The sequence below is a fragment of the Sinocyclocheilus rhinocerous genome, unplaced genomic scaffold (genome assembly GCF_001515625.1).
Source record: "Sinocyclocheilus rhinocerous isolate Xijiao unplaced genomic scaffold, SAMN03320098_v1.1 scaffold344, whole genome shotgun sequence".
Lineage (NCBI taxonomy): Eukaryota > Metazoa > Chordata > Actinopteri > Cypriniformes > Cyprinidae > Sinocyclocheilus > Sinocyclocheilus rhinocerous.
The window spans coordinates 726,184-744,765 of record NW_015627959.1 but is presented as its reverse complement, the minus strand read 5'-3'; the positions used below and the strand labels follow the sequence as shown (position 1 = coordinate 744,765).

General features: G+C 37.0%; 1 protein-coding gene across 9 annotated transcripts in view; it reads left to right on the top strand.

Moving 5' to 3' along the window:
- The window catches only part of LOC107737101 (teneurin-3), a 318,045-nt gene that overhangs the window by 94,983 nt on the left and 204,480 nt on the right, over nt 1–18,582 (top strand). For 8 of the 9 annotated variants that reach the window (XM_016548517.1, XM_016548525.1, XM_016548524.1 and 5 more), the window contains exons 3-4: nt 659–685; nt 5,641–5,919. In XM_016548517.1, the coding sequence (XP_016404003.1) occupies nt 659–685; nt 5,641–5,919 (306 nt within the window). The remainder of the gene's footprint in view (nt 1–658; nt 686–5,640; nt 5,920–18,582) is intronic. The other variant, XM_016548522.1, reaches the window with a different exon arrangement.

The window sequence follows — 18,582 nt, the reverse complement described above, 5'->3', positions numbered from 1 at the left end:
CCTGTCATCCCTCAAAAGATGCAGGCCGCATCCATTATGACTTCACCCAGTATAGAAGTCACATGTCATACAGCTTTAGAGCACATATTGAAAAAAAGAAATAATAACATATGCCTAGAAATACGACAAGAATGCACTTTTGAATGCATCACATTCAAATAATAATATATGGGATGTACAACCATAATTATACATAATTAGAGGAAATTAAGTTTGGTTTGGCACGACCGCACGCTTTCTCTGAGAAAACATTTACTTACTTTTGATTGAAAAATGAAGCAGATTCAAAACAGATTAGACAGATTTACGCACACATACTCACTCTGATACTTGTTTAGTCGACAGAACGAAGAAATAAAACATTTCCTCTGATTAGTGTGATTCAAACCCCTCGACCCGGCCTCTCATTTTCAGATCCAAAGTTTCCCTTATAACATATGCCCATGTGTCCCATTGGCAATAATGAATGGCACCATAAAAAACATAAACAGCATTATTGCGCTGTTCTGAAGTTTGCAATGTGCCCTGGTCGGCCACAGTTTTATTACTAATTATGAGCACAGAGGGTCCGCAAGCACTCGCACAGCCTCACTTTTATAAACTCCTGCACATTCATTGAGTTCTTTGTTGTTTTCTTTTTGTTTCTTCTGCATGTAAGGCTTCATCAAAATATACAGCAGTCAAGGTGAGTTTTGTGCTGTGGATATAGCACAAATGTAGATTTGGGTCAAATGTTTTTTTCCTTAGGTGTTGTGCTTGTCTGTGTTGCGATAGAGGTTAGCACTGCGTGTTTGTGTGCCCTTAACGTAAGTGCTGTGTTAAGCTGAAGGTCAGCCTAGCTGCTATCAGTCACTGGAGTGCTAGAGGCTCTGTCTGTTGAGTGTGTTTATTTTAGAAAGCACAGGAAGTGACACCAGATTACAGCAGGGGTTAAAGGAGCAGCCTGCCTCCAACCATTATGCAGGGTAGCCCACTCTATCACAGAGAGAGAGAGAGAGCGTAAAGGCGCTCACAGATGTAGTGCAGACACCGTTGAGCTCTTGAGGGACTGCACTTCAGCCTCAACACGGTCTTCAACACTCTCCCCATAATCACCCTGCCGCAGACGTCACCTAACCCAGTCCCAAGCCCTAACCTTGGCACGCAACGGCGTTCGTCATGAAACTAATTCCTCCCGTGTGATATATTTTTAGCCTTTAGACCATTGCAGAAAGCGATACCTAGATAATTAATTTTGCGGAATAGAAAGGACCAGGCAGGCAAACTGAAATTGTTAATTAGCCATTACACAACAATGGCAGATTGGAATTACTGAGATCTGAAATAACGTATCCTTGCTGGGAAGTGCTGCCATTCAGTTCCATTACAAAGTTCTATAAAGGTCATTACCAGTTCATTGATTGCTTTCAAACACAAATTAACACTTCATAAATATTTGAGCAGAAAAGCCATAATTGCTCAATTATCTTATCCTGTACAATTTCATCTACACTAATTGGTAATTTGGAATTTATATGATTTTAATTGAACTTCGGTGGAACCCCGATTATTTCTGTAGTTAATAGCCCTTATTAATTCCTGTTAATGCAGGGGATCAATGGTTTTCTTTTTCCTTTTTTTCCCCTTTTTTATCGTCAGCCTAATAAAATATGCGGCTCTTTGCAGTGATTGTTTTAACATGACATTCTGTGGATTAAAATAATAAGTCACTTACATGTGAAAACTTTATTAGGTTATTAGGTATATTTCATAAAATACTTAAGAATTTTTAAATAATTTGCAAGGTAGATATGATTTATTTGATTAAATTCAATTGATTTGATTTAGTTGATTTTATTTCTTTTTTCACAAAGAAATGCATTTAAAAACATTTTGAAATCATTTGATTGTTTTTCTTTGAGTCATAACCATTAAAACTTATGAGGATCTGGTTGCTAACGACTAAATAAATGATCCGTTTAAAGACCAATATGTTTCTGCAATATATATGGTTCTCAGTAAATGTGAGGAAGGTTTTTTTCTTCTGGCACTGCGGTTTTTCAGGCCTCACTGTTTTTGGAGCCGCGCACACCTATCACCATGGCAGATAAGCTCCCTCCATGGAATGCAGTCTGCTCCGCAGAATAATTCTACAGAATACAGAGTTTGGAAATCATTGGATCCAGACAAAAAGAACGGGAAATGAATTATAAGTCGTAGCGGATGCTAAGTTGAAAGTCCTTTCACATTGTCTAATGTGAAGATACATTTTAAATTTTGGATTTAATGGACTGTAAAATAATATGTTATTTTTAAATAACTGTAAAATTATATGTTTATTTTTGCATGGATTAATTTGTATAATGTTTTAATGTTGTGTGTTTTTTTATTTCTTTTGTTTTATTTTTTATTTTATTTATTATTTTTATTTTATTTTTTATTTTTTTTGTTTGGTTGTTGGTTGTTTTATGAAAAGTTTTTGTTTGCTTGTTTGTTTGTTTGTTTGTTTATGTTTATGGAATGCAAGTTAAAGAATTTAAAATAATTTATTCTTATATATTAAATTTGTATATGTTGTTCAAAAATGTAGTTGTGCATTTATTTGACACATCTGAGCATATTATTCATTATTTTATTTTTATGTTGAAGTAAAGGTGATTACTCCATTATTTAGTATGTATTCATTGTCCACTTTTTTGTTCTTAGTTATTCTTAATTGTAGAAGGAAAATGTGTCAGTATTTAAAATGCAATTAATCTGTAAAAATGTAATTCTTCAAAAGTGATGTTTCATATGTATTCATAATCAGCATAGAATTAGCATTATCAATTTAATTAGTAGTATATATTAATATTTAAAACAACAATGCATTTCACTTTGTAGATGTATTTTCTAATTATATATTATTTGTTTGAGGTAGTTTTTAATTTTAATATGACTTTCAAGATGTAGCAGTTTTTTGTAGTGGTATCCATCTTGCCTTTGAAGTCAGATATTAACAGCCTGGAGACATTTCTGAAATCATCATCCAGATTTAAAGTGATAAACGTACCAGTTTGACTGCTAACACACTATGGCATGATGAAGTTATCTTCTAGTCTGTACCACATTTCCCTTTACAGTCTATATTTGTGTGTGTGTTTCTGTCTGCCTGAAACGGCACCTATTCACAAACTTCAAGCTCAATCATTTCACTGCTAAAGTAATTTGATTTTAATTGCAAAATTATCTAATGATTAGACAACTGAACACAGCAGCATGCTAGAGCTGTTTTTTCTGTTATTATTAGTATCACCTTCATTGTGCAAACGTAAGTCTTACAATAAATAGTATGACAGTTTTGATTACAGAAAATCAAATATAAATTGTGATTTTGGCTGTGCCGGCTTGACACGGATGTAAATAATCCTTCATTTCAGTAGTGGTTTTCCCTCAGTTTGAGATTTTGCACAGCCCAAGAGACTGCAGTCAGTTCATTAAAACATTTTTAAAGAGTGTGTAAATGGCTGTTTAGATATGTTGCCGCGGTGTTCCCTCTCACAGCTAATTGCTGCCGTTTATCTCCAAATTTTGGAATTATTTCCAAAATACATGTAGAAGGTGCACAGAGAAAACGTCATCAGTCTCACTGTAAAACACATTTTTCAAGCTCATTTTCGAGCTCACTTAGCACAACTATTTAAGTTGGTTATTCTCAATCTTGTTTTTTTTTTTCCTTTGAGTTGTTACTTGCCCACATCTTTGTGCTTGTTAAAATTTCACCTAATGCATGTGCCTTTCTTTCTTTCTGTCTTATATGTTTTTCCCCTCTTTTCTGTATTGTCATTAGGTGAGCTAGTATACACATCATAGTCGTTCAGCAGAGAGCAAATTTCTGGTAACTTGGGTTTATAATTGTGGTTACAAAAACCGATCAGGACTCACATGTGCATTGTATTGTGGGTGTTCGGGGAACAGACTGCTAAGTCTGCGGATATTTGACTGTCTGATGAGATTTGATAGTCTCTTTGTTCCACACATGGGGTGTTAGTTTGCCTTCCGTATAGTGTGTGTGAGTTGTTTACAGAAGCTTTCCTTTCTGTCTGGCTTTTGGGTCAGTTGATACAATACAAAAAAATAAATAAATAAATAAAAAAGATAGATTGCGGTATCAATTTACAGCTTTATTTTTATTTTCTCTTCCCCTTTCTTTGGAGCCGTGGATCTTTTCATTGCGCGACACTCCCCAAATGGCTCCCCAGATGCCAGCAAGGCCCATTTACCTGTCAGCTTGTGTTTTAGCAACACTCTATGGGTTCTTCCCATCCCACAGAACAGACCAACAAAGCATACCTGAGCTTCCCCTGTCCACACACACACATGTGAAAGAGACCACTCTGTACTCACAATGAGAACCACTTACCATGACGTCCAGCCCGCGAGGGGGGGGGGTTCTAGTGAGCTTCTAGTGCTTCTAGTGGCCAGGGAATTAGAGAATTCTAGTTTATTTGTCATTCTCTTGATACTATAAGTGCACATGGCAGAAATAATCACAGAAAACAGCAGTCAGACTTCAAAATAGAACATTAAATGGGCTCTTTTTAGTGTCTCTTTGATTGATTGTTTCCTCTGCTTAACTAGGGCATGTGGAATGTGTCTTACTGTGTTTGAAACGGTTGCTGCATTATAAGTGTGTGTGTGTGTGTGTGTGTGTGTGTGTGCGTGTGCGTGTGCACATCTATGTGTGTGTATTGCGTTTGTAGCATTGTGTGTAACTACAATTATTTATAGGTATAGATTCATATGAGTAGACTGACAGGGTGCAAAAGCTATTTTTCATTATTATTATTACTTTTATATATATATTTTTTGCATGTATTATTCATTTTCATATACACCCACTACAATTCAAAAGTTTGAAATTGGTAAGATTATTTAATGTTTTTAAAAGTCGTCTCTAATGCTCACCAATGCTGCATTGATTTGCATTTATCAAAATTAAATAAAAACAGAACAATTGTGAAGTATTATTACAATATTAAATAACTGTTTTCTATTTTAATTTATTATAAACTAATTAATTCTTGTGATGGCAAAGCTGAATTTTCAGCAGCCATTACTCCAGTCTTCAGTGTCACACGATCCTTCAGAAATAATTTTAATATGCTGATTTGGTGCTCAATAAATAATTTTAAAACATTTGTGCTGCTTAATAGTTTTTGTGTTCAAAAGTAAAGCATTTATTTGAAATAGAACATTTCAACATAACATTATAAATGTCTCTTTTTATCAATTTAATGCATCTTTGCTCAATAAATGTATTAATTTCTAACTCCAAACATTTGAGCAGAAGTGTGAGTGTGTGTATGTCTATAAATATATTTCTAGGGTTTGAAAGAATTGAACAATTAATATAAAAATGGTAAAAGATGTAGCATACACACTGATATTTTCTTTTTACTTGATTTTGTTCTGCTTACATGTGATATATAAGCAAAGTAACTCTCATTCTTTCATATCAATTAAACTCACATATTACGTTGCCATTTTTTTAATGGTACAAATCAATTGCAGAATAAGAATTTTATTTACTCACCAATGCTATCACATTTGGCACCTGCAGATTGTTTGTAGTGGATCATGTGTATAGATATATGCTGAATTAGTTTGTTTCTTTTACAGGGCAGAACTTTAACCTGAGGCAGCTGGGAATATGTGAGCCAGCCACACGCCGTGGCCTGGCCTTCTGCGCTGAGATGGGCCTCCCCCACCGCGGCTACTCCGTTGGCGCAGGCTCAGACGTGGACACTGAGAACGAGCGGGTGATGTCACCGGAACGTGCCATGCGCCTCTGGGGCAGGGGTGTGAAGTCTGGCCGCAACTCCTGCTTGTCCAGCCGCTCCAACTCAGTCCTGACCCTGACCGACACAGAGCACGAGAACAAATCAGACAGTGAGAACGGTGAGTGGAGCCACACTAGGGCCGCAATCAGCCTTTTAGTCCTGATCCAGCTAGCTCGAACTTTTTTTCTACCATGCTGAAAAATCCAGCTTAAGCTGATACTTGTGTTTTGGATCATGGTAACTGGTTTCTAGCTGGTCTGAGATGGTCATTAGCCATCTTGGACCAACAACAAACAAGCTTCCAGTGAAGCTTAAGGTGCTCAAGCTGGTTTTTGGAAAATTGTGAGTGTTTAAATGACCAGTTTGAACCGGCTAGAAATCAGCAACCATGTTCCATAACTTAATATGGATTTTACAACATAGAGGACCCTATCAAATAAATTACTTATAGATTATATACATCTCTCTTGCACAATATTACCATTATCACACTCTTTTGACTTTTATCATGACTGGCCACAGAGTCAATAACTTGCAGAATGAAGTCAATACATCCGCATGCACTCTTTCTCTTTATACCCGTTCCACTGCTTCCGCAGCCCTGGGGGGACCCTCCAGCGGAAGGTCCGTCTTTGTGTCGGGTGCTAGGAGACCTTACCTAGCCATCGTTGGAATGCTCCGCTCGCATGAGCGAACACACACAATGGCTGGTTATCAGGCCCCAGCGGTTTGAAGTGCAAATTTGATCATGCTTGAAACCTGGAGAAGTGATGGAAGTGACGATCTCTCTCTCCCTCTCTCTCTCCTTCTTTTTCTTTGGTGCCGTCGTTCATTCCCACAAAGCAGCTGTGATGGTTCAAAGAATGCTCAGGTGACAGGCTTCCTCTGGGCCTCCCCGCCACACTTCCGCTGCCACTCTCCCAGAGCGGGGCCTCGGCGGGGGGAAATGTCATCACGGCCTCCCATGCTTTTTTGATTATATTCTTATTCACACTAAAATCCCTCAGATTTGTTTCTTGTTGTTCTTTTCAGGTCCAATTGGAAATGAAATGGGGGAGTTTTTATTTTTTCCCTCTCTCTCTACTATTTTTTTTCTCATGAATTGAATTGAGAATTAAAGCTGCTGACAATGAGGTAAAGGACAGCCATTTTGAAGGAAAGGGAGAAAATGAAGAGCTGAATCATTCATTATCTTCCCTGCACACACTCTCCTGTCACTTATTCTCATTTATTAATATTCTTCTGACTAACAGGTGTTGTGTGCAAATAACCTTTAAGAAGACCTTATCTAATCACTTTCATTAAAACCTTTTGGCTTAATTAAGGAAAGCAAAGTGCTGAGTGTGTAGGATTGTTATATTTGCTTCCATTATGAGATGAATGTGTGGGGTGACTCTCATATCTCTGATGACCAGAGCAACCCACTCTTCCTTAGGGAGCATATTCTGCGGGTTTTATATATACTTTCCTTAATGTAGTTAATATTTGTGAAAGAAGCCATGTATGTATCTCAGATTTATATCAAAAATAAGAGAAGAAAATTGTGCTAAGGGGTTCTTAAACAGGGGGCCCCTGCAAACGTCCAAGAGGGCCCCAAAATGACTTAAATGAATGTAATATAGGATAAAACAACTAAAAAGCAGCATATTTCTTATTTTATTTATTTATTATTATTTAATTTTTTAATTTTAATTTTATTTTTTTGTCTTTGAAGAACCAGAATTCCCACAGTCTTGGAAAACCAGTATGAATGAGGAAGCCTCATTTTAGCCTCATTTTAAAAGTATGGTTTTTATACCTGGGGAAATCATGTAAAGTAATAACTTTTTATAACTCTATGGGCATTTTTATAATGAATATATACTCCAACCCCCTAAAATATTTTATGATGAAGAAATTGTAAGAGAAAAAAAATACATATACATATATTAAAATAAAAAAAAATACGTATCCAGTAGGTCTTGAACCACTGCTCTAACTGATATTTTAATTCACTAATAAAAAAGAAATAGCACACAGAAATTGGATTTTAAACCCAATTTTAACTATTTACTTAACTATTTTATATTTTATTATTATCATATGAAATATACATTTTATTATTATTATTGCAGTAAAATATAGACTTATGATTAACATTTATCTTGACTTGTCCACCATCTTGGATTAATTTTTTGCACTGAGCATAATTGCAGCATAAATGCAGCATAATTAAATTGTAACAGCCTATCTTTTGTAACAGCCTATCATGTTTTAAAATGCCTCCTCTGTCGGGCAGATCAGTAGGTTTTGTAACAGAGCAATTGTTTAGATTTTTTTTTTTGCACAAGTGTTAACATGTAACATAAGTGCATGTGGGTTTTTTTCTAATTGTCTCATTGAATTGTTGCAGTTGCTGAGGCTTATGTCCTAACAAGAGACAGCTGCAGACAGTGTTAGTGAGTCCATGAGGAGAAAATAAAAATAATATTTTCTTTCTTTCCTTGATTTGTTTCACAAGATCTTTGGTATTTACTTCAGCTACCGTTTCCCTCCAAGTCATGCCTCTTGACATGAATGTTGAAAAAATCTTTCTCCAGCCATACCAAAAGATTTCCTGTTTACATGTGCCTGGCCTCACCATAGAAGAAAGTGTGTCCAAATGATTGACACACTGTTTGGCTTTTTCTGCCTTTTTCCCTGACTCCCCTCTCTACCGAATTCAAGATGCAGTCATTTGAAGCTTTCAAGATTTTTCTGCTTGTCGCCTCAGAGCTTGATTGTGTTTGTGCGGATAGGCCATCGGCCCTCGCGACACTGCCTTTTGACTTCAAACGCAATGGAGGTTAATTCCATTTGGGGAAAAAGCGGGATTTGTCAACCAGAAGCTGAGAGTGGAAGTGAAAGAGGTGTATGTAGCGCTGTCAGACACGGTTCTAGTGAAAGGATCTCAATTCTGGTACCACATTTCCAAGTTCACCCTTAAACTCTATTAGAGAGTACACTGAGAGAGACGCTCACACAGAGACACTCTCGGCTCAGCATAGAGAGCAGTCGAAATGCCTGCTCTCGCTCTTTGGACTTAATATCCTGTAATGGAGAAGGGGTCGGGAGAAACACCTGAACACAATGTGTTCCGCTGCAGCAGAAAAGAAGGGAGAGGGAGAAAGGAAAGGAGAGGGCGAGTGAGAGATGGCCGCTAACAAAGGAGGGATATTTTGTCCTCCGTCTCCTGGGGACATTTGAGCCAGGGATGCGCTTCACCGCATGCCCACCAGTGTCTCCCTCTTCCTGGGTCACTGGACACCTGCTCACTCCCCCGCAGGGAGCGAATGAAAGGAGAGGGAAAGACACACACACATAAACACAAGCAATTTTCACAATAAAGCAAAGAAAAATAAATATACTTTTAAAAAAACGAATTCAAAACTAAAATATTTCTTTCTTTCTTTCTTTCTTTCTTTCTTTGTAGTAATGAGCAGTTAAATGTATGCATGTATAATAATAATAATAAATAGTTATTGTTATTTAATTTTATTTTGCATGTATATTTTTATTATATTTTTATGGATATATACACTACTTCAAATGTTTTGGGTCGTTAAGATATTGTTAACGTATTTGAATATTTATATGAATATTAATATATACACGTAAATACATGTAAATATATTCAATATGTATGCTGTATGTGTGTGTCTTTATATATACATAATAAATATACACAGTACACACACATATATTATGTAAACAAAAACATTTATTTTGGATGCGATTAATCATTTGACAGCACTAATATATATATATATATGTGTGTGTATATTGTCCTGTAATAAAAAACAGGAAAAATCATATTAAGTAAAAACTTTTGTTTTTGTATTCTGCATAATCATGATTTCCATTTCCATAATCAATATTTAAAACTACAATACAACTTACAACAGAATACAACAGAAAATGCTGTGCCTCCTCTGTCATTTGCAGTCATCTTGCCATGATATGACACCTGCTCCTCTGTCTGGATCTGTTTTTGATTTTGAACTTGTTTGAAGCTCCTCTCTATTTCTTTCTCACTCACTCACTCACTCACTCACTCACTTTGTAGTAATGAGCAGTTAAATGTATGCATGTATAATAATAATAATAAATAGTTATTGTTATTTAATTTTATTTTGCATGTATATTTTTATTATATTTTTATGGATATATACACTACTTCAAATGTTTTGGGTCGTTAAGATATTGTTAACGTATTTGAATCTCTTATGTTTGCCAAGGCTGCATCCATTTGATTGAAAACACAGTAAAAACAAATTGTGACATATTATTACATATTATTATACCTGTTTTCTATATTAATATGATAGATAGATGCACCCTTGCTTATTTAAAGTAAAAATTTCTTACATTAAAACAGGAAAAATCATATTAAGTAAAAACTTTTGTTTTTGTATTCTGCATAATCATGATTTCCATTTCCATAATCAATATTTAAAACTACAATACAACTTACAACAGAATACAACAGAAAATGCTGTGCCTCCTCTGTCATTTGCAGTCATCTTGCCATGATATGACACCTGCTCCTCTGTCTGGATCTGTTTTTGATTTTGAACTTGTTTGAATCTCCTCTCTATTTCTTTCTCACTCACTCACTCACTCACTCACTCACTCACTCACTCACTCACACACACACACACACACACACACACACATCTGCGCACTACAGGGGGTTTAGGGGAAGAGGGATAGAGATGGGGGAGAACCCTAACTACGGGAGAAAGAACCGAAGACCTCAGCTGACTATTCAGGGTCTCGTTAGCACCGCTCCCCGACTGAGGTTTTAATGTGTCTCCATTTTGATTTGGGTTATTTCATTATTTTGGCGGGCTTTAATAAAAAATTGCACAGCAGATATGAGAGAGCTTGCCCTGCTGTGAGCAAGGAAGCAGTTGCGCTGCCATTTGGCCATGTACCCGGCTGAGGGAGAGAAAGTTCCAGAACTGGCATCTAAACTCGCCCCGTTTTTTAAGAGCCTGTGAAGCTACATCAAAGTATTTGACAGGAGAGAAGCAGGAACTTCTCCGTCCTGACACTTTTTTTTTTTTCTGACTGGAATGCCTCACTTGAATGCTCACAGAGACCCATTTGGTTTGGGTCAAGAGCTTACATTCTATGTGTGTGTGTGTGTGTGTGTGTGTGGCTTGTAAATCCACCAAATTTCCTCAGCAGTAGTGACCAACAGTCAAGCCAGTTTTATCGTGTCAGGACATTCTCAAGCACTCTTTTCTATTACTTGCATTGCCATAAGCACCAGTAGTCTGTGTCGCTGTTTTGCTGAATCATCGGAGGTGATAGAGACCTCTAGGAGTGATTTTCTGCTTGGTGGAGTGAAGTGTCCACCTCCTTTCCTTATGTTTTATATAAAGAGGGTCATAGGCGTCAGCTTAATGAGATTAAGAAAAATTTTTCAACAATAATGCAAATCCTGTAAATATCTTAACCGGCTTACACTGGCACAGCAGTTCAAGGCACAGAAATTCCTTCATGGAGGCTGCCTGGGTGTAGGCGTAAACACACAGACACACACTTAAACATTACAGCATGCAAAATTGTGTACTAATAAGCAACACATCCAAACGTGCTCTAGCATGTTGTAATTTAAAAAAGCACTCATCTAATTACTTCAGGTAACTTTACAAAAGTGCTTAATAAGCAATTAGATGAGGACTAAAGCCTTTTATCTTAGGAGTGTCTTAATGTATCTAATATATGTAGTTTTTAGTGCATCCTGCTTCCTTTTTAGCAGGCTAGTGCTTTTTCAGACAGGACCGTTTTAATTGGACGCGTGATTAAATGGGCTATAGAGAGATAAATATGTTCAAAAAGTCTGTACTAAAACTGTGTTTTAACAATAACCAGGTGCTGAATATGTCTGCAGAGAGAAAAAGATTGAGAGTTCGAGTGCAGAAAAAAAGCCAAGCATGTTTTGTATTATAAAATGAGTTACTTATACAAGGGTTTTGACATTCATGTTGCGGCAGAGTGTGTGTATGAAATGAAAAGCAATGATGTTGTTGTTTCTTTCAGTTTAAAGTGCTCTGAGGTTGTGCAGGACACACTAGCTGTTGTCCTCTGGTGCGTATGAAGTTACTGATATCAGTGTTTTAACATAGAGACCTGGCACAGGAAGATACGAGGTGATGGCGATTGGAACGGGTTGTTGGAAAAGATTGCAGAAGAAAAGAACGCCGTTGCACAACGATTGCACCACCAATAAGTAACAATGAACCAGACCACTGATGTGCATGGCACATAAATAAGCTGAATAGACCTGTGAAAGAGCACAGCATTCATAAAAGCTTGATGATTGTTTACACTTGAAAATTCACATAATTTAATAGCGATTCGGTGAAAAAAACACAAATGAAACATTTATGTACATGCCACAAAGATGACACAAAGACACCTTGCTTTTGTTCTGGTAATGTAAATATGTGGTTTTGATAAATATTAATTATGGCATGTATCTTGCTAATGGAAAGAGCATATTTCATTATGTTTATTCCAGCAGGAAACAGGGAAATCTATGCTAATTTTTTCTCTGGAAATTTTTTTTTAACATGACATGAACCCATAGAAATACATACAGGTAGTAATGTATATCCTGCTAAATCAATCAATCTCTTTCTTGCCTTTTTTATACTGCAAAATATACTGTATAAATAAATATAAATAAAAAACACACACAGAAACTGCATCTGAAGCACTCCATTTAGCACAGAAAGATATATTAGTTAATAGTTACTAGTTTAATTATGCAAATAAAGCCAAAAATGCATTTTACACATAAATTACAAATACAGAAATAAGATAAAAAATGTTAAGTATTAAATGAGGAAATATTTCAATATTAATTTATGAATATAGAAAAATATTAGAAAAACTAGGAATTCAATTTTAAAGAATATATGTGTGTGTGTGTGTGTGTGTGTGTGTGTGTGTGTGATTGCAAATTATGAAAAAGACTGTCATATGGAGATAGAATTGTTGCATAATTCCAAATAAATAGACTGATCGACAAATAAATATTAGCATTTCACAAAAATGAATTAAATTCACAAATTAATAAAACAAGATTTGCAAATAAAAAGTATATTCACAAATATATTTTATACAAAAATCATGGCTATGGGAACAACGGTATACGGTTATGAAAGTGTCATGTTATTCAAGATGGAAAGAAAAGTGTCAATAACTGGCTAATAAATAACTGGATTCAACCTCATGAAAAACATTAGGTTATATTGCCATCACACAACAGCCAACAGCGTTTCCCAGTTTCTCAGTCAAGCCATTTAAATTTGTATATATGTATATGAGCAGCTATGTGGATATAACAATGTATAGATCATTATAGATAATATTTTCAAACATTAATTAAGTTACACAAAGTTGCCATTGTTTGGGGAGGAAAAAATATACTTGGATTCTTTTTTTTTTTTTTAAGTGGTGCAGGTGTGTTGAATATAAATGCATATAAATGTAAGAGATATTTATTGGTTAAAACACTTGATCATGCAAACAATATTTCATATGAATCAGACTTACTAGTTTTGATTGTAAAAGTTACTTAACAGCATCCAAAGTAAATGCACGGTTTTTATTTACATCATCACAAATCCCCAGTACGCGCTACTGTGATGCTGAGGCTGCTACCCAGATGGTCATTTGGGCCCATATTTGATATTATACGTGTTATTATGCCCTATATTTGTCTCTGCGATTGTGCTTTAAAAGGCAGAATAAGCCATTGTGCCATTTCTACTGTCCTCGCTGTTGTGCTGCGATGCAACAGCTGTAACTGCAACTGGACGCGTCAAAGCAAATGTGCGAATCATTTGTCCTTCATTGTGTCGTGCCTCGTCCAGTGTAGACAGTATAGCAGTAGATTTCTATTTGCTTTGGACGCATCACGAGGGTGTTACTGATCATGCTCGGGTTCTGTGAATGATCATAATTTGTGTATAATCCTGAGTTTATCCTCATTCACTGATACTGATGGAAATATAAAGAAGCCTTACACTCCAACAATATTTTGGAGATAGGATTTTTTTAACCACACAAACAGCACTTCCGCTTAATTTGAACGAAGTGTCCATAGAATGCAGTTCATTACAGGGGTGGAAAATGAATCTGCTCTCGCCCTGATTTTAAAGCAAAACGTGATTGCTTATAGCGAGAACATGCTACGATTGGTCAGCAAAGTGTGGCTGTTATCTGATTGGCTTGAGCAGACGGTGGGTGGAGTCCACACATTTGTGGATTGTCAGCGTCTTGATGCTAGAAATGTTTCAAAATCCACAAATGTGCACAGCGATCCACAAATGCACAGAAAGCTATTCATAAATGTACGGGGAACAATCCACAAATGCACAGGACGCGATTCACAAATGAATGCCAGGCAAAGTTGTGAATATTTGTGAATATGTTATTTATGTGCAAATCTCATTTTATTTATTTGTGAATCCAATTAATGTTTGTGAAACTTTATTTGTGGATCTCATTCTATGTATTTGTCAATATGTTTAGTTTTTGTTAATCTCTTTACATTTATTTGTGGATCATAATCTATTTATTTGGAATTATGCAACAATTATATCTCCATACTGTCATGACAGGAGCAAAGTTTAAGTCTGCACTGATACTGCATTTAAACAGAACTAGTTTTAGAGGTGAGTCAGAGTAGTGTATTTTTAATGCAGCTTTTATGTGGCATTGTATCTTCAATTGGCTTTATGAATACACTTTCTGAAAACAAAGCTTTACATAGTCCGCTTGTGTCTTCCAGTATCTCAATTTTCGTTCACTCCGGGCACATTTCCTGCAGTGTTCCAGTTGTTTAGCAAGCCAGCAGTAGTAGACACATTTTTGGAAAACAAGCTTTTGCCTTCCGGCTTGAAACTACAATCTATCCCGTCATAAAGGTAGCTGTTGCTTAACTGGTCCGAAAGCCCACAAAAACATAAAAGAAAAGAAAACAACAAAAAAAGACACGAAAGAATGGCCAACTGTAGGGTTTGATTTCATCCCATGCCATGGCTGAATGGCCACGGTTTTGTGGCATCTCCGGAGGCTAAACTGAGACACATTGTTTTCCCGTGAGGGTCATGAGCTCACCTCGGCAGTGTAACAACAGCGTGTGTGTCTGTACTGTAAGAAGGATGAGCTATCAGCAGCTCACTCAAACACTCTTATCGCTCACAGAGTGTGTTTACTGAGAAACACTGCACTTCATAAGGGCCCTGCAGCTGCAAATCCAGTGCGTGCGTGTGTGTTGGATTTCTGTAAATGCAGGTAGTTGGAAGAGTTACACTATAGTAAACTTATATAATATGGGACTTGCATGCACAGGCAACTTGCTAACATTTACTAGAAAAAGAAAAGAAAAATGTGTATACAATAGAAATCTCAATGCTGATGGTCTGTATTCAGCTTAATTAACAGCTTATTCTATACTCATGTCAAGCCTGTCATTTCCACACACCTCATTATCTTGAAGTCTCCATACATTGTCACTGTTAAAATGCAAATATTTACATATATTTCACCACCTGATCAGCCACTGTAACAAGATGGTAATTTCTAATAATAATGTCAAATGTTATTATAACAATAATGTCAAAGAAAATTGCTACCAGGTTGATGATGGCTGAATTATTAAATTAATTAAGTTAAATTCATTGTCTCTACTCTGCCAAATCATGGAATGGGAAAATAAAATTATATTCATGTAAAGGTTTATTTAAATAGCCTTATTATTCAGTAAGGAGGTGTTTTGACATTTTTTTTCTGATGTGACAAAAAAATCACACACTCTTTCACTTTTCAATTCTTTCACTTCTATTTGTGACTTGAATTTAAAAAGTCATTTTGTCTTCAGGAACAGATCAAATACTTTTCATTTCTCCTGTTTTTTTTTTCTTTTCTAAGATGAGACAGATATGTGTTATGCTATGTTATGTTATGTTATATATTCATGTGTAAATATCATTCATATAGAGCATGAAGGCCTGCTCTGAATACCAGATATGTGGCCAGTCAAAAATAACTATTACATACCAAAGCACTCATTCTCTCTTTCCTGCTCTCTTGGGCACAAGAGACGCACACACATAACTGACCCATATGGATTCAGTTTAAACACAGAGTTAATACAATGTAAAACACAGTTACCTACAGCTCTTACTGAGAATAGGCCTGTGCAGCAGAGGGTTACTTCAAAGTCATTACAATCTGTGGGCATCAAATGCCTACAAAGAAACAGCAGTCGATATCAACTACATACTGCAGTTTCACATACACTCGGCTCACAATACAGTACAACCCTCCATGTAGATTCTGTGATTCAGGAGATGTTTTTTCTCTTTCTTTCTTTCTTTCTTTCTTTTACTTTTTTTTATCAGGTAACAAGGCTTTGTAATGAAAGATCAAGTTTAATGGAAGCAGGATAGAAACACTGCTGAGAAAAGATCATTATTTGAACAACAAGTTGATTCTTGAGAACAGATGTAGCGCAGGAAGGAACTATGGATAAATGTGGACAGGTTAAAGGTCTTATGTCAGGAAACATCAAATCATCTGTTCAATCAGCGTACTGATTGATGGTCCTGATTAAGCCTAGTATTTCTTTTCTCTGTTTCACAAGCTTTATAGTATTAACTTCATTGTTAGGCATGTGATGTACATATAAGAGCATTTAACCCTGTATTAGAAGCATTTAGAGTGTAAATAGATGAGCAAGTAGCACTTTTAGTTATTGTCCCTCATTGTATATTTAACAGGACCTGCACATGTGCAAACTAATCTCCATGCAGTGTATACATAGCAGCGTTGGCTGATAGAGTGAGTGCTCTTATCTCAGTAAACCCGGCGTGAACGAGAAGCAGCTGTGTTCTGTTTGCACAAGAGTGTAGACCACTCATACTGGCGTACGACCCTCCTTGCCCCCTCGTCCGCACCCCCCAGACTGGACAGATTACAAGCAGACCCTGCTAGATGCTCTAAGCCAACCCTGGACACTGATTGCCACTGACGATTCAAACGCGAGTTTTGAGCAGTGTAGAGTAGCGCTTGTTGTTTGTAGTTTCTCCGATCACAAATGCAGACATGGTTTTGCGTTTAAGTAAAGATGTGAGCATTTCAGTAGTCTGGAAACTTTTACTGGCATGAGTTTCCCTCCTTCTCCCTCTGTTAGCCATTAGCCAGGAGTCCAGCAAACCTTCTAGCGTTGGCTGATAGAGTGAGTGCTCTTATCTCAGTAAACCCGGCGTGAACGAGAAGCAGCTGTGTTCTGTTTGCACAAGAGTGTAGACCACTCATACTGGCGTACGACCCTCCTTGCCCCCTCGTCCGCACCCCCCAGACTGGACAGATTACAAGCAGACCCTGCTAGATGCTCTAAGCCAACCCTGGACACTGATAAAAGCTCCACTTGTTTCATTTCTGTCCAGTGGTGGTGTCGTATAACTCTTTGGTCATTCCATCAGAGCAGAACGAATCCAGATCTGAACCCCAAACAAGCCCCTGATACTTCGGTACTGGAAACCCGCCTTGCTGCCATAGGCCTGGCATTCTGGCCCCCAGTGAAAGAATGTGTTATTTCCTTTTCCCAACACCTAGAGGTAAAAAAAAAAAAAGTGGTGATCTGGGTAAAGTTAATTGCAGCTCATAAAACCGAGTTTGAAACGAGCGCCATTATGGCAAGGATGCTATGAAGCAGCGCTGGCGGCGTAATGGCATTAACTGTGCTTTGCTACACTAGCACGCCATCATTAAAGACCACTCTCTCCACAGTGGCACTCTCCAGAGCTAGGCTTTGACTGACAGAGTGACAGTTTCACGAGCCGTGAGTGAGAGCTGTGCACAATGGGCCATGTTAAACCAGACTGTATAATCGAACATTAACAAGCCACTTTTATTCCACCCTACCCTGACGTTTGACATCAGTCTGCACACCGGACTCTGTTCAGATGTGCCTTGAGACGATTATTCAGATCAGTTCAAATATTCGAATTTGGATATGGCCGCTTTTCATCACCACTAGTATTTGAATGGAGTATGTAGATTTTGCCCTTGTGATTTGAGTGCAGCAGAGGAGTATATTTCCCTCTGCACTCCCAAATCACCTTTTTAATTCGAACATCAAGTTTCCAACCTGAGAACTTCACCGAAAAGCAGATCCTTTTGGTTTTCGCAGAAGAAGCAGATGATGTCAGCACTGGAGGGGATGTCTAAAAGGGATAAGAGAGAGATGGAGAAAGATGGTGAGATGGAGAAAGAGAAAAAGCCTCTGGCCATCTGTGCAAAGTATGAACTTCCTCGCAGTAGTCCAGCAGATAAGCGCAATGGAAAAGGCCAGAAGGTTTCATTTACAGTGTATTTTTTGCATACTTGCATTGTTATGCATACTGATTAGGGTTAATACTTAAGTGGCTCCATGTCAGATTTTGGTCAGCGTGAAAAAATGCAGATATGCAAGTGCTCTGGACTCTAACAAAATTACAGAAACAGACAGGAACCTCGTAATCAGATCCCTGAATTCAGTTTTTGTGTGTGTGTACGTTGTGAGTGTGCAAGTACGTGAGTTTCTGTACTTTGCCTCATATATAAAGAATTCCATGGCATATATGAAATTAATGCTGTTTAGAATGTCGGCTGGTTGATTTTGCCTTAGTAACTTCATAAGCAGAAGCCACTCGTGGAGAACTAGTACATAGCAATGAATCAGTAGCTTACAAAT